The following is a 15,800-nucleotide window of genomic DNA, read 5'->3' as shown; positions in this document are numbered from 1 at the left end:
ATACACATATACATGGAGTGAAGGGTGAAGGTGCATGGGCAGTGGTTAACAAGTTTACCTCATGATCATGAGGTTGATAGGTTCAAATCCTAGTCCCATAGCTTTGTAAATTTTGTAGATGAAAACTGTATAAAGCCTGTCAGGTGTGTGTGTGTGTCTATGTGAATGTTTACATTCTGCAGAGAGTTGATATATGGTGTCATCTGGCTGGACTGCATTTCCCCAGAAAACCGAGATGCAAACTTTATTACTCAGCAACAGGAAGAGCGTCCAGTAGTAAAATAATGCTTTGATAATATGTATTCATCTAACCCATGTTGGTATGGAGGGAAAAAACGGACGTAAAACAAATGAAATGTATGCAATAAATTACTTAATGATATGAACTATTAATTATACAGTGGTATATATAATTAATTACCTCAACATTACCTGTATTAATAATAAGGTATTAATTACCTGAATAAGAGACTTGGTGGTTTCTCAACATGAGTCAGTAAGTTCAGAATGGAATTCAGCAAATCAATTTCCATTTCCTTAAACAGAGAAAAAAATATATTAATTAGTGAATTAGTCTAGCAATTAAAACCAAACAAGTTATTATTTTACAGGGTACTGAGCTTCTTTGAGTGGCAGGTTTTCTATGGTCAGATGCTCTTCCTGTCACCAACCCCTACCTGTTTCTGAGTGAGATAGTGTTTTTCCCTCCTCTGTTAGGGGGCACAAGCATTTTTACAGACGTGTACAAACATAACGAGAACTTCCATCTTCCAAATTCAATCACAAGACTTCGGTTGATGCATGAGCGACTGCTGGTCTTCCACAAATAACCTTGCTTGGAGTTGTTCCTCATAGGGGAACTTTCTAGGTGAAATCCCATGATCATTCATGACCGAGGTGGGTCTTTACCATAAATATATATATCATCATCATCATCATCATCGTTTAATGTCCACTTTCCATGCTAGCATGGGTTGGACGATTTGACTGAGGACTGGCGAACCAGAAGGCTGTGCCAGGCTCCAATCTGATCTGGCAGAGTTTCTACAGCTGGATGCCCTTCCTAACGCCAACCACTCTGAGAGTGTAGTGGGTGCTTTTACGTGCTACTTGCATGAGGGCCAGTCAGGCGGTACTGGTAATGGCCACGCTCAAAATGATGATTTTTACATGTCACCTGCACAGGAGCCAGTCCAGCGGCACTGGCAATGACCTTGCTCAAATGTTTTTTCATGTGATATATATATATATATATATAAGGTTCCATTGAATTAGGTACTTAAATTGAGGCACCTTGCGAGGTCAGTATAATCCACACATGCAAACAATATTAATTAAATACTGAATATCAAGATTCTGTGCAGGGGTGTTTGTACCTCATATTCCTGCCATGTACCTCATATTCTTGCCATGTACCTCATATTCTTGCCATGTGTGCAGACAACGCAAACGAACTAAGTGAAGATGTCTGCTCTTGGTAATTCAGACATGCACTTTTTATAAAGGTACTTTCTATAGTATTTCCAAAGTGCAGATTCCAGGTTAAGTGAATAAAATATAAATGAGTAACAAAGATGTACAGGTGTCCCAAATGCTGTCAATGATGTTCACAAGGTGGGGAGTGTAGTACATCCACACAACCAAGATATAAAGTAAGAAGAAGGACAACAATAACCCAAAAATACAGCAAAGAAGTAAAAATTAGGGTCGGGGGAGATTTTAATAGGGAAAGTGAGAGAAAGTTACTTACCGTGGTACGAGGTATTTTCTTGATCAGGAATGGAAGGAGAAGTCTCACCAGATCAGAGCAAAGTCGGCTGTCAGTGACATCAGCTGAGATACTGGAGAGGACAAAAGTGAGAAAAAGAGACAGAACATCAGTGAGAGAGAGAAAGAACATGATATATATATATATATATATCATCATCATCATCATCGTTTAACGTCCGCTTTCCATGCTAGCATGGGTTGGACATATAATTATGTGTATTTCTTCTATCTTAATGAATAAAAATTCTTCTGATAGAATAAATGGGTTAATAGAAACCAATGTAGCAAAGAACACAAAATAACTGTGGTTTAGTTCCTGTTTTTAAGGCAGGAACTCCTTGAAATTTTGGGTATTTGAGTATATTTAAGAATTTAAGGATTGGAGAAAACGCATGTTATAATTGCATACTTTATTCCTACATATGTTTCAAAGGATTACAACCTGTGTGATCCATAGGGATCTTTGATATTAAAATTGTAACCTTCTCATCAGGGAAAGCATCTATATATTATAGATTCAGGTTGATATGGTACTTAAGTTAAGGCACCAGAATTTAGTACAGTATCATCCATACAAATTTCAAAGTAAGGTGATTAAAATCAGTGGCTTATTTTGATTATATATATATATATATAAATGCTAAAAGGGTTAGAGGGATCTAAATTAAAACCTTCCATAAAAATTCTAGATGAAAGTATTAAACTGCATGGTTTGTTAGACCAAATGGTCAGCCCTTAATACATCGTTTGGTTCATCATAGATCCCATCAGACAACAAATAACTTCTACTACTACTACCGCCAAAACCACCACCACCACCACTGCTACTACTACTACTACTACTACTACTACTACTACTAATAATAATAATAATAATAATAATAATGATGATGATGATAATGATAATAATAATAATAATAATAAAGCAACAAGTTGTTAACGTACTGAGACAGTATTGATAATTCTCTGGAGTTGGCCTTCTTCATGCCCAATCTTTTGCGAACAGCTGTGAAATAATTCTTCAAATATGTCATAATGCTTTCAGAATGTGGTTTCAGGATTTCAGTGCCAAGTTCTGAAAAGAAGGAGGAAGAAACGAGAGAATAAGGAAACAGTTTTGAAATTCGGAATATACCATTATTATTAGAGAATGTCCAAGAGAAAATGGATGACGGAAGATTCAACCTTTTAGCATTCGGATTATTCTGTCAAATGTTCGGCTTATTTATTCCAATTGTTTTGAATTAATCATGGATTAAATTGAACCTTTGTGATTTCAATGATGTGATTGTTTAATTTTAGGGTAGGTCTGAAAAGCCAGATCTGGCCAGATTAAATACCAAAGGGTTAAGCTACGCCTGGGTCAGGAGACTGGATTCTTGGGTTAGACAGGTACAAAATACAGTGCACGTGTGTAACATACTGGCTAGGGTGTTTGGCTCACGATTGCAAGTTCAATTCCCAGCAACACATTCTGACCTTGAGCAAGATACTCATTTCATGTTGCATGCGTCCACTCTGCAGGCAAAAACGAGTTGCATTTGTATTTTCAAAGGGTCATCCTTATCACATTCGGTGTGTCACACTGAATCTCCCTGAGAACTACATCAAAGGTATGTGTGTCTGTGGAGTACTCGGCCACTTGGTTGTTAATTTTATGAGCAGGCTGTTCCATTGGTTGGATCAACTGGAACCTTCACCATCGTAACCAATGAAGTGACAGTTAATGGTAAAGACTAAATACCACCAATTCTATCACCATCCCCTAATCTGATGCTCTAACAATTCTCCTATCCACAGCCTCAATGTAATTACATTGGCCCTTATGCTCAACTGGTACTTATTTCATTGACCTCAAAGAGATGAAAGGCAAAGGTGACCTCAGTGGAATTTGAACACAGAATATGAAGATGGACAAAATACCACAAAGCATTTTGCCCAGGGCAGTAACGATTCTGCCAGCTCACCGCTTTTATAATAATAATAATAATAATCCATTCTACTATAAGCACAAGGCCTCGAATTTTGGGGGAGGGGGCAAGTTGACTACATCGACCCCAGTGTGTAACTGGTACTTAATTTATCAACCCCGAAAGGATGAAAGGCAAAGTCGACCTCGGTGGAATTTGAACTCAGAACGTGAAGACGGACAAATTACTGCTAAGCATTTTGCCTGACGTGCTAACGTCTCTGCCAGTTTGCCACTTTTATAATAATGATAATAATAATAATGATGATGATGATGATTATGTAAAATAAAACAAAAAAATAAAAATAACAAAGCAAACCTTTCACATCTTGGCTGTGTGCACCCGATCCATTGACGACAACCAATTTAAATTCCAAACCATCATCTTCAGGTAACTCAGGGTTGTAAAAGTTGATAACCATTTCTACGATGAGTAAACTGACCGTCCGGTTGATGCGTTTGGTGCAGAGAAGCTGGAACACAAAAGACAATGGACAGACGCCGATGCCATCAATCATCTTTGTCTTCAGGAAACAAGGAAACAACCTGGAGAGGAAAAAAAAATGTGAAAGATGCACATGATGGAATTGTAATAGAGACGGGAGTGGTTGTCATGGGGAGGGGGGGGGGTCAACAATGATAAAATAACATTTAAGGACTCGACTAGGATTTGAACTCAGAATGTAAAAGACTTCACTAAATATCACAAGGCTATTTTGCTCATCACTCCACCGATTCTATCACCAGATACCATTAATAATCCTTTCTATTATAGGCACAAGGCCTGGAACTTTGGGGAAGGTGGGGGGTATAGTCAATTACATCAACCCCAGTGTGTAACTGGTACTTATTTTATTGACCCTGAAAGGATGAAAAGCAAAGCTGACCGTAGCAGAATTTGAACTCAGACCATAAAGACGGATTAAATGCCGCTGAGCATTTTGCCTGTTGCCTTAAACCGTGATAAGATATTAAAAATAAAGTCGTTTTTTTCTCCGACCACCGGAGGAGCAAACATTTTCCTGGAGAGTATAGTGAGGCCAGGGGGGGGGGGAAGAAACGGGTTGGATAATACCTGTAAATGTTAAACAATGAAAATGTAAATGGACTTACCTTGGATTTTTGGACCAAATATTAAAGAGTCTCAGCAAGAATGTGGGTCCACTGAGGCAGTCTTTAGGGAGGGTCTCGATCTACAAATAGAGTGAAATAAAATAAAGTATTTATTGTTCACAACAAACCCATAAAATGATATTGTTTGGAGTTTTTTTTAACAGGGGTCATCATCCAGTTTGTATGAAAATGTGCAAAATCAAACGCTTTGATCTCCGTAAAAAACTAGCATGTGGAGGTGCGTGGCTCAGAGGTTAGGCTGCTACAATTATGATTGGAAGATTGTGGTATCAATTCCTGGACTGGGTAATGTATTGTGTTCTTGAGCGAAACCCTTCATTTGATGTTGCTCTAGTCCACTCACGCAGCAAAAATGAATAATTCTGCGAGTGAAGGTGCATGGTTGAATGGTTAGAGTGTGGGACTCATAAGCATAAGTTTGCAGTTTCAATTCCTGGACCAAAACACTTCATTTCATGTTGCTCCATTCAATTCAACTGGCAAATATGAGCAATCATGTGACAGACAAGTCCTATCCAGCGGGGGAGTATATACGCCACAGAATCTGGGAAACTAGCCATATGAGCCAAAGGGCTTGGGAAGGTCCTTTCATCCATTTTGATATGATATGATGTGTAGTTGATGCCAGTGCTGCCTGATTGGCTCCCATGCCAGTGGCACGTAAAAATCATCATTCAAGCATGGTCGATGCCAGTGCCGTTTGACTGGTTCCCGTGCTAGTCCCACATAAAAAGCACCCACTACACTCTCGGAGGGTTGGCGTTACGAAGGGCATCCAGCTGTAGAAACATTGCCAGATCAGATTGGAGTTTGGTGCAGCCTCCTGGCTTGCCAGTCCTCAAACCATCCAACCCATGCCAGCATGGAAAACGGGCGTTAAACGATGATGATGATGATAGTATGTATTAAGTAGGGTACTAGGGAAGCAGGTGGTGGGGACACACAAACACAAACATACACACACACATTGATACATACATATATACATATATGATGGGGCTTCTTTCAGTTTCCAACCAAATCCACTCACAAGACTTTGGTCAGCCCAAGTTTATAGAGACACTTGCCCAACGTGCCATGCAGTGGAACTGAACCTGAACCCATGTGGTTGGGAAGCAAGCTTCTTACCACACCGCCACAAGAAAAATTGAAGTATATACATATATATTCACTCACCTTTGGCCAAACAACCACATCAAAGATGGAATCAATGTCTTGAGGTGTGAAAGAGTAAGTTTCAAAAACTGTGAAGAACTGCATCATTGAAAAACATAAAAAACAAAAAAGATTAAATTTGAAGAATTCACAAAAAAAAAACCCATCCACAAAAATAAATAAATAAATGAATGAAAAAAAAAATAATAAAGATTATGATAAAGCAGAGATATAAATTAGATAAATTTGGTAAGGGAGTGATTTAGTCAAATACGTCGACGCCAGTACTTGTCGTTTCATCGTTTAATGTCCGCCTTCCATGCTAGCATGGGTTGGATGATTTGACTTAGGACTGGTGAGCCAGATGGCTGCACCAAGCTCCAATCTGATCTGGCAGAGTTTCTACAGCTGGATGCCCTTCCTAACGCCAACCACTCTGAGAGTGTAGTGGGTTCTTTTACGTGCCACCGGCACGAAGGCCAGTCAGGCGGTACTGACAACGGCCATGCTCAAAATGGTATATTTTATGTGCCACCTGCACAGGAGCCAGTCCAGCGGCACTGGCAATGACCTTGCTCGAATGTTTTTTTCATGTTGCCAGTGCCACTGGACTTTTGGTATTTTATTTTATCAACTCTGAAAGGATGAAAGACAAAGTCAACCTGGGTGGGATTTGAACTCGCTGTCCGATATGGTAATGATTCTACGAGCTTGCCGTTTTATACAAATTAAATAGTAAGGTCTTTAACCCTTTAGCATCAAGATTATTTTGTCAAATGTAAAGCATATGTATTAACACTATTTTAAATTAATCCTGCATCATTTCATGACTGAAATTTCAATGATGTGATTGTTTATTTTTAAAATGACACTCTAAGGTAGCCATGAAAAACCAGAGCTGACCAGTTTGAAGATAAAACAAGTGGAATATTTTGGCCAGACATGGCCAGTTTAAACACTAAAGGATTAAACTTGATTGCAGAGAAGGGGAAAGATGTGGAGATTGATAAGTACACATCATATACTTACACATAATGATGTGTGTTATTAATTAATATAAATTGACATGGAGAGAGAGAGAGAGAGAGAGACAGACAGAGGCACAGAAAGTGGGGGGAGGCAGAAAAACAGAGAGAGGGGGAGAGACAGACAAAAAAGAGAGTGGAGGAAACAGAAAGATAGAGAGGGGGGAGAAACAGAGACATGGAAAGAAAGAGAGAGAGAGAGAGAGAACAAGACAGACAGAAAGAAAGAAAGAGTGGGACTGAGACAGGCAGACAGACAAACAGACACAGAAAGTAAGAGGGAGAGAGAGAAAGAAAGAAAGATAGAAAGATAGACAGAAAGAGAGACTTTTTGTTGCCAACAGAGTTAACAATCCAAAGAATAAAACATAAATAAGACAAAATAAAATAAAAAAATAAAATAAAAGAACTCACCTGATATAATCGCAGGTAACACGGTCTGGAAGCTTGTAATAAGCATTTCACAACTCTTTGGTAAATTCTTCGTTTATTCTTGAGACATGCATTGACAGTGGCAATCATCCCTAAGATGACATGCAGCATATTCTGCAGGTAAGTCTGCAGGTAATGTCCCAACTTTCTCAAGATAAGCCATATCAGGTTGGAGAAACTATGGTTTCGGAGTTTTGTGAGATTTGGGGGTTTTTTTGTAAAAAAGAAAAACAAGTTTTACATGAGTTGAGAATAAACAAAAATTGAAATATGCAATAAAGCATGATCTTCAAACGTTGGGCCTTATGCAGGCAAATGACTGAGACCTTTGGCAATAAGCCATGCTTTAGAAGACCCATCAAGCCAAGTGAAATCACAGTTGTGGCTGACGCTGGTGTCACATACCAGGAACCCATATCAGAGGCACATAAAAAGCACCCTTTGAACTTTGGGCCTCATGGGGGCAGTGACAAGTGACTGAGACCTTTGGTAATATACCATGCTTGAGAAGACTTGTCAAGCCAAGTAAGATTGCAGTTGTGACCGATGCTGGCTTTAGTAACTGGCAACATGAAATGAAGTGTCTTGCTGAAGAACACAACACTCAGCCTAGTCTGAGAATCAAACTCGCAACCCCGTGATTGTAAGCCTAACACTCTAACCACTAAACTATGCACCTTCTATATATACATATACTCATTTTACTCTTTTACTTGTTTCAAGTCTTTTGACTGTGGCCATGCTGGAGCACCACCTTTAGTCGAGCAAATCGACCCCAGGACTTATTCTTTGGAAGCCTAGTACTAATTCTATCAGTCTCTTTTGCCGAACCGCTAAGTTACGGGGACATAAACACACCAGCATCGGTTGTCAAGCGATGTTGGGGGGACAAACACAGACATACAAACATACATATATATATATACGACAGGCTTCTTTCAGTTTCCGTCTACCAAATCCACTCACAAGGCTTTGGTCGGCCCGAGGCTATAGTAGAAGACACTTGCCCAAGGTGCCACGCAGTGGGACTGAACCCGGGACCATGTGGTTGGTAAGCAAGCTACTTACCACACAGCTACTCCTACGCATATATATATAAAATCATCATCATCCATCAGTTAACACCTGTTTTCTGATTTCCAATTGGATGGAATAAATTTTAAATGTGTAAAATTTGGAATTGGTTTGTGTTTTTACCTTTGAAACAGTGATGGAGGAAATACTTTGGTTAAATTGATGGAATTCTTCAGTTCTTCAAATGACGAATAATCTAGAAAATTCAAAAACAGATTCAGATTATTCAAAAATACTCTGAAACATTCAAAAAAGAGAATTAATTCATTAATTATAATTGAGCTTTTAATTATCATCATCATCATCATTTAATGTCCACTTTTCCATGCTTGCACGGGCCAGACAGAATCTGTCATCTGTAGGACTAAAGAGCTTAAAGGTTTCCATAACTCAAATAGGAAAGAACATGTACTATTTGAACCACCAATGTCAGTCCCTCCTCTTCATCATATTGCATCCACTTTCCATGGGTTGAACAGTTGAACAAGATCCGATGAGTCAGAGGACAGCACCGGGGAGATCCATTGTCTCTCTTTTGGCATGGTTTCTATAGCTGGATGCCTGCCCTTCCTAATGCCAACTGCTTCACAGAATGTACTAAGTGCTTTCTTTGTGTTGTGGCACCAGCACCAGTTAGGTTGCCTTGTAATCTGCAGGACAAAAGAGCTTAAAGGTTAAAGGTCTCCACAACTCAAAGAAGAATAGGGGAGAACACATTCAATTTGAACCACCTATATCAGTTAATAAAAAAGTTATGAATAATTTCGCATCACTTTTGGTATAACCCAATCCTTCAACAATGTAGATTCAAACTAAACTTCTTCACCAAACAGCCCAGCCAGCCTGCAGATGTATATTTACACTCTGTGCCTTCAAATGAAAACCAAGGAAAAAAAAAAAAACAGTGACATATACTTTTACTTGTTTCAGTCATTTGACTGCAGCCATGCTGGAGCACCGCCTTTAGTCGAGCAAATCAACCCCAGGGCTTATTTTTTGTAAGCCTAGTACTTATTCTGTTGCTCTCTTTTGCCGAACCGCTAAGTTACGGGGACGTAAACACACCAGCTTCGGTTGTCAAGCGATTTTGGGAGGACAAACACAGACACACAAACACATATATATATATATAAACATATATACGACAGGCTTCTTTCAGTTTCCATCTACCAAATCCACTCACAAGGCTTTGGTCGGCCCAAGGCTATAGTAGAAGACACTTGCCCAAGGTGCCATGCAGTGGGAATGAACCCAGAACCATGTGGTTGGTAAGCAAGCTACTTACCACACAGCCACTCCTGAGCCTATATATGTTGATATTCCTCTGCTGATAAACTATCCTGCAGCTCTGCACTTTTCAAGATGAGTAGAATGAGAAAAATAAAACAGGACTTACTTGACGAGAAATCCAACCATGGTTTTAAGACGACTTCAACAAAAGTAATTCTTTCTTGGAGACTGCAGCCACAAAAGAAGGTGAACACTTGTCCTTTCTTTGACTCAGGTGTTTTCTTGTTTTTCAAAACTCCACAGAGTATCCTATAATACAAAACAAACACAATACTCATCAGTAACATGTCTCACAAATAGAAATGAAAAGAAAGAAAAAACATGACCATCTTCCATCTTTTCTTTTATTCTTTTACTTGTTTTAGTCATCAGACTACGGTCATGCTGGAGCACCGCCTTAAAGAATTTTAGTTGAATGAATCGACCCCAGTATTTATTATTATTTATTATTTTTCTTGTTAAAACCTGGTCCTTATTCTATTGGTCTCTTCTGCTGAACTTCTAAGTTATGGGGACATAAACACACCAACACTGGTTGTCAAGTGGTGGTGGGTGGGGAGAGAAACCTAGACACAAAGACACACACACACATAGATATATACATATACATGACAGGCGTCTTTCAGTTTCTGTCTACAAGGCTTTGGTCAACCAGAGGCTCGAGTAGAAGACACTCGCCCAATGTGCCACACAGTGGGACCGAGCCCAGAACCATGTAATTGGGAAGCAAACTTCTTACCACACAGCCATGTCCACGCCTATCTGAAGGAAATAACATTATCGTATCAAATTATGGTAACAAAAGGATTAAAGTGATCTAAATTAAAACCTTCCATCAAAACTTCATGGAAATTTATGTTCCAAATACCAGATTAACTCTAAGCATTTAAACCAACCATATCCAGCCCAAATATTCTACATGTTTTATGTTCAAACCAGCCATATCTGGCCTCTCATACCTACCCTGTAGTGTTATTCTAAAAATATACAGTCACATCATTGAAATCTCAAAACTGCATGATTAATTCAAAAACAACGTGAATAAATAAACATTGCATTTGACAGAGAAGTCTGAATGCTAAAGGGTTAATAGCAACAGAGTTATTTTAACCAAATTCTTCGTTATTTTCGAGATTAATTGTAAAAAATGGCAATGAATTTCAACAGAAATATGGTAACAGAATGGTTAAGGAAAAAGAAGGACACAGTGGACGATGTATTCCCTAATATACAAAATGACAGGATGGTCACAACTGGATCAGTTTTGAATATAAATCTGCCAGATCACAGCTGACCTGAAGCTAAACATCAACAGCAACCATCATAACTGCCTTCACCAAGTCTTACCTAGACAATATTTGAAAGACACTAGTGCGATGTTCCTTCTTCAGAATGCAACAACTGGAGTCCAAATTGAAACGAGCTAATTCAGCACGGAATCCTTTATTTTCCAGAATATGAATCAAATTCTCCCTGAAAAAAAAATATTTGTGATTCTAAAAATATTTATCAAATAGATAAATAAACAAATAAAATAATGATTTTGTAGAAATCTTCTATGATAAAAGAGAAGCTGATCTGTCTATCACAAGATATAAGTGAAGGAGGGGAAGAAGGGGAGAAGAAAAATACAGTGAGATAGTGTGTATGAAAGAGAGATAGATAGTGTTGTCACCATAGTAATGAACAAGTTTTGATTAGAAATGTGAGAATTGTAAGTGTATGTCTGCCGATACAAAACAGACTTCAAATAAAAAAGTATTTCATTATCTAACAATGCAGATAGTTATTTCTTTTTTTTATTGTTTGTATGTGTGTCTGTGCATTTCTGCATGTCTTTCAACATAGGGACAACACAATACAGACTTTAACTATGTTGTTGTTGATGAGGGAAATTCAGTGGGAGAGAGAGAGAAAGAGAGTGCGTGCATGTGTGTGTGAAAGATAGAGTGTTGTCACCATAGTAACCAACAAGACTTTCACTATATAGCAGAAGGTATGTGTGCATGTTTAACAAATATTTTTACCAGCAGCGTGGTACTAGTTAAGTATAAAGGCTAAGTGTGTATAAAGAGTGTATACGTTAATAACATTCCAACTTGTCTGAGTATTTTCATGGATGACTGAAAACAAACAATGGTGTCTGTATGTCACAGAGATGTTTGATTACAATTAGAGCACAATATCAAAAGTAAACACACACAAATATACACAAAATGGGGTCAGGGGAGGGGTCTATGAAGTTTACTCACAAGAGAGAGAGAGAGAGAGAGAAAGAGAGAGAGAGAGAGATGAGAGAGACAGAGAGAGAGGAGAAGGAAATGAGACAGATAGAAATGAGAGAGAGGAGAGAGAAAGAATTGAAATAGAAATGAGAGAGAGAGAGAGAGGGAGAGAGATGAAAGAGTGGCACTCACCTGTAAGGATTGACGTCTTTGTTTGGGAAAGTCATGAGACACTCAAATGCCATCTTCTGAACTTTCAATTCTTTATGTTGAAGAAACTGAAAAGATGAGACAAAAACGGAGTCAATGCAAGTTGGGAGAGGACAAGACAGGCCAGGGAAGGACGGAAATGGAGAGAATGAGATAATGTAGGACACGGGGAGCCAGTCGTGGAAATTAAAAAGTGAAAGGCAAAAGCAGTCATAAATGACCGCTTGGTACTTCTAGTACTAAATGTAATGCTTATTTATTCATATTTTTTTCAATTAATCATGCATTATTTCATAACTTTGAGATTTAAATGACTTTGTAGGCAAGGTATGAGGTTGGACATAGCCATTATGACCACAAAATAGGTAAAATATTTTGACGAGATATCTGGTTTAAATACTAAATAGTTAAATATGTAGAGTTGTTTTATTACAAAGTTAGTTTGCAGGAGTTACCGACCGTATTTGATGGCATAAAAGATACACCGGCTTATTAGATGCATCCCAAGCTCAGCAGAGCATATTCCAGAAACAGAGAAGTTTTCAGAGCATTAAAGTATGAAATGAAGGCCCAACTTTACATACAGGCCCCAGGGTGATTTGTGGCATTTTTTTTTTTTGAGAAAAGTGCATCTTGTATGCCATCAAATACATTATATTAGCTATGTTAAGGACAGGTTACCTTACTGCAGAGTTATATTAACTTATGTTTGGGACAGGTTACCTTATTGTAGAGTTCCTTCAATTGATGAGATTGATGCAAAGAACCACCGTGTTTGAATTTGGAGAACAAGACGAAATGGTTCAACAGTTGCCTGGAATTGAAAGAGAAACAGAAAGGAAATGAAGAAGAAAATATACTAGAACAGGTGAGATCACATTTAGACATTAACGGGGTAAAAATAGCCAACACTGTTTCTTCAGTTTCTATAAATATATATGGCCTAGTGGTTAGGGGACTGACCTTTACAATCATAACAGCAATGGGTTCAATTCCTGGACAGGGTGCTGTGTTGTCTTTTGAGCAACACTCTTTATCTCCTACTCAGCCATAAATGAGTACTAGCTGAGTGTTGGTGCAACCCCCATTTCTCTTTCTCTCTATTCCCCTCCGGCTGAGATGGAAGGACTGAGAAGGCATGTCTATGTCTGCTCGCGACTACCCAGGCACCCTAAAGACAATTAACAAAATCGTGGTAAAAGGCACCTATGCTGATGTCACAAAAAAAGCACTCGTACTGGTGCCATGTAAATGGCACTCCTGCTGGCACTACGTAAAGGGCACATATGCAGATTCCACACAAGAGGAGTGATGGTGCCACATAAAAGAAAATACCTGTGCTGGTACCACATACAAAGCACCTGTGCTGGTGCAATGTAAAAGCACTCAGTACACATTGTAAAGTGGTTGGCATTACGAAGGGCATCAAGCTATTGAAACCATGTCAAAGCAGACAGGGGACCTCAATGCAGTCCTCTGATTCATTGGAACCTGCCAATCCACCCAACTAGCATCATTCAACAGACATTGAATGATGATAACAATGATTATATATATATATATTTATGGAGATGTACTTGCATAGCAAGTGACATGATCTGAGATCATGTGCTGGAACGAAAACAATTGCAGCGTGGAAGGTGTTTATAAACCATTTAAGAAGCACACAAAAACCGTTAAATTTAATTTGCCAAAATATTTTCGTCGCTTTGAGATCATGATCTGATCACTGACAAAATTCCATGCTGCACGGAATTTGTCCGTGAAGTGAACGGGTCACGATCTCAAAGCAGCGAAAATATTTTGGCAAATTAAATTTAACGGTTTTTGTGTGTTTTAAATGGCTTATATACACCTTCCACGCTGCAATTGTATGTATGTATATATATATACACATATATATATATATATATATATATATATATATACAAGAAATGAGGGCAGGGAATCGTCAATTAATAATAGAATTAACAATTAACAATTTTGCCAAGTAGTTCAGTATGAAATAAACCTTTATCGGTAAGACCATTTATCATCATAAATATAAGGGATTAGCAATTGAGTTGCTTCTCCAACATACTGAAAATTCAGAAACAGCAGTCAAAGAACTACTGATTCTAAACTACAAATTTTTCTCTAAAATGGATGGCGATATTTATGGCACACATAGAACAAAAAACCGGAGGGAAAAGCACAAACAAAACAAGCCTTTAGTTAATGTTTTGTTTGTGCTTTTCCCTCCGGTTTTTTGTTCTATGTGTGCCATAAATATCGCCATCCATTTTGGAGAAAAATTTGTAGTTTAGAATCAGTAGTTCTTTGACTGCTGTTTCTGAATTTTCAGTATGTTGGAGAAGCAACTCAATTGCTAATCCCTTATATTTATGATATATATATATATATATATATATATACATGTTAAGTATGGGGGTTTAGTTCACAGGTGATCTAAACGATTAGGTACACTAGGTAAGTGCTGGCATGGGTTGGATGGTTTGACAGGAACTGGCCAGCTGGGTGTTTTTACACAGCATGACATGAGTGCATTTACTTGGCACCAGCACCCGAAATCCTGCAAGATTAGGATCACTCAGCTGAAGAGGGATGCAGGGGACATGTCTGTATCTGATGTCAACCATGATTTTACTTAGCTTGATTATATATATAAGATAATAAATCGGATGGTATACACCTGGTACGGAAGATAAGAAAATGTTCATAATCCTACCCGTGGGGGATCAATGCCAGTTAGGTCAAAATCATCATCATCATCGTTTAACGTCCGCTTTCCATGCTAGCATGGGTTGGACGATTTGACTGAGGACTGGTGAAACCAGATGGCTACACCAGGCTCCAATCTGATTTGGCAGAGTTTCTACAGCTGGATGCCCTTCCTAACGCCAACCACTTTTACAAAATGTACTGGGTGTTTTTACACAGCATGACATGAGTGCATTTACTTGGCACCAGCACCCGAAATCCTGCAAGATTAGGATCACTCAGCTGAAGAGGGATGCAGGGGACATGTCTGTATCTGATGTCAACCATGATTTTACTTAGCTTGATTATATATATAAGATAATAAATCGGATGGTATACACCTGGTACGGAAGATAAGAAAATGTTCATAATCCTACCCGTGGGGGATCAATGCCAGTTAGGTCAAAATCATCATCATCATCGTTTAACGTCCGCTTTCCATGCTAGCATGGGTTGGACGATTTGACTGAGGACTGGTGAAACCAGATGGCTACACCAGGCTCCAATCTGATTTGGCAGAGTTTCTACAGCTGGATGCCCTTCCTAACGCCAACCACTTTTACAAAATGTACTGGGTGTTTTTACACAGCATGACATGAGTGCATTTACTTGGCACCAGCACCCGAAATCCTGCAAGATTAGGATCACTCAGCTGAAGAGGGATGCAGGGGACATGTCTGTATCTGATGTCAACCATGATTTTACTTAGCTTGATTATATATATAAGATAATAAATCGGATGGTATACACCTGGTA

The 15,800-nt window shown here is 38.6% G+C and overlaps 1 protein-coding gene across 1 annotated transcript in view; it reads right to left on the bottom strand.

Moving 5' to 3' along the window:
- LOC106873497 (small subunit processome component 20 homolog) overlaps positions 1-15,800 on the bottom strand; it is an 80,593-nt gene that overhangs the window by 35,798 nt on the left and 28,995 nt on the right. Inside the window, exons 24-35 of the mRNA XM_089339942.1 lie at positions 13,008-13,098; positions 12,267-12,352; positions 11,197-11,322; positions 9,956-10,098; positions 8,683-8,755; positions 7,468-7,663; positions 6,050-6,127; positions 4,853-4,932; positions 4,059-4,285; positions 2,716-2,845; positions 1,751-1,841; positions 460-536 (exon numbers count right to left, since the gene is read on the bottom strand). Coding sequence (XP_089196068.1) covers positions 460-536; positions 1,751-1,841; positions 2,716-2,845; positions 4,059-4,285; positions 4,853-4,932; positions 6,050-6,127; positions 7,468-7,663; positions 8,683-8,755; positions 9,956-10,098; positions 11,197-11,322; positions 12,267-12,352; positions 13,008-13,098 — 1,398 coding nt within the window. The remainder of the gene's footprint in view (positions 1-459; positions 537-1,750; positions 1,842-2,715; positions 2,846-4,058; positions 4,286-4,852; positions 4,933-6,049; positions 6,128-7,467; positions 7,664-8,682; positions 8,756-9,955; positions 10,099-11,196; positions 11,323-12,266; positions 12,353-13,007; positions 13,099-15,800) is intronic.

Source organism: Octopus bimaculoides, chromosome 22, assembly GCF_046866305.1.
Source record: "Octopus bimaculoides isolate indiv1 chromosome 22, ASM4686630v1, whole genome shotgun sequence".
Lineage (NCBI taxonomy): Eukaryota > Metazoa > Mollusca > Cephalopoda > Octopoda > Octopodidae > Octopus > Octopus bimaculoides.
Note: the sequence above shows the minus strand (reverse complement) of the source record. Positions and strands in the feature narration are given on the sequence as shown.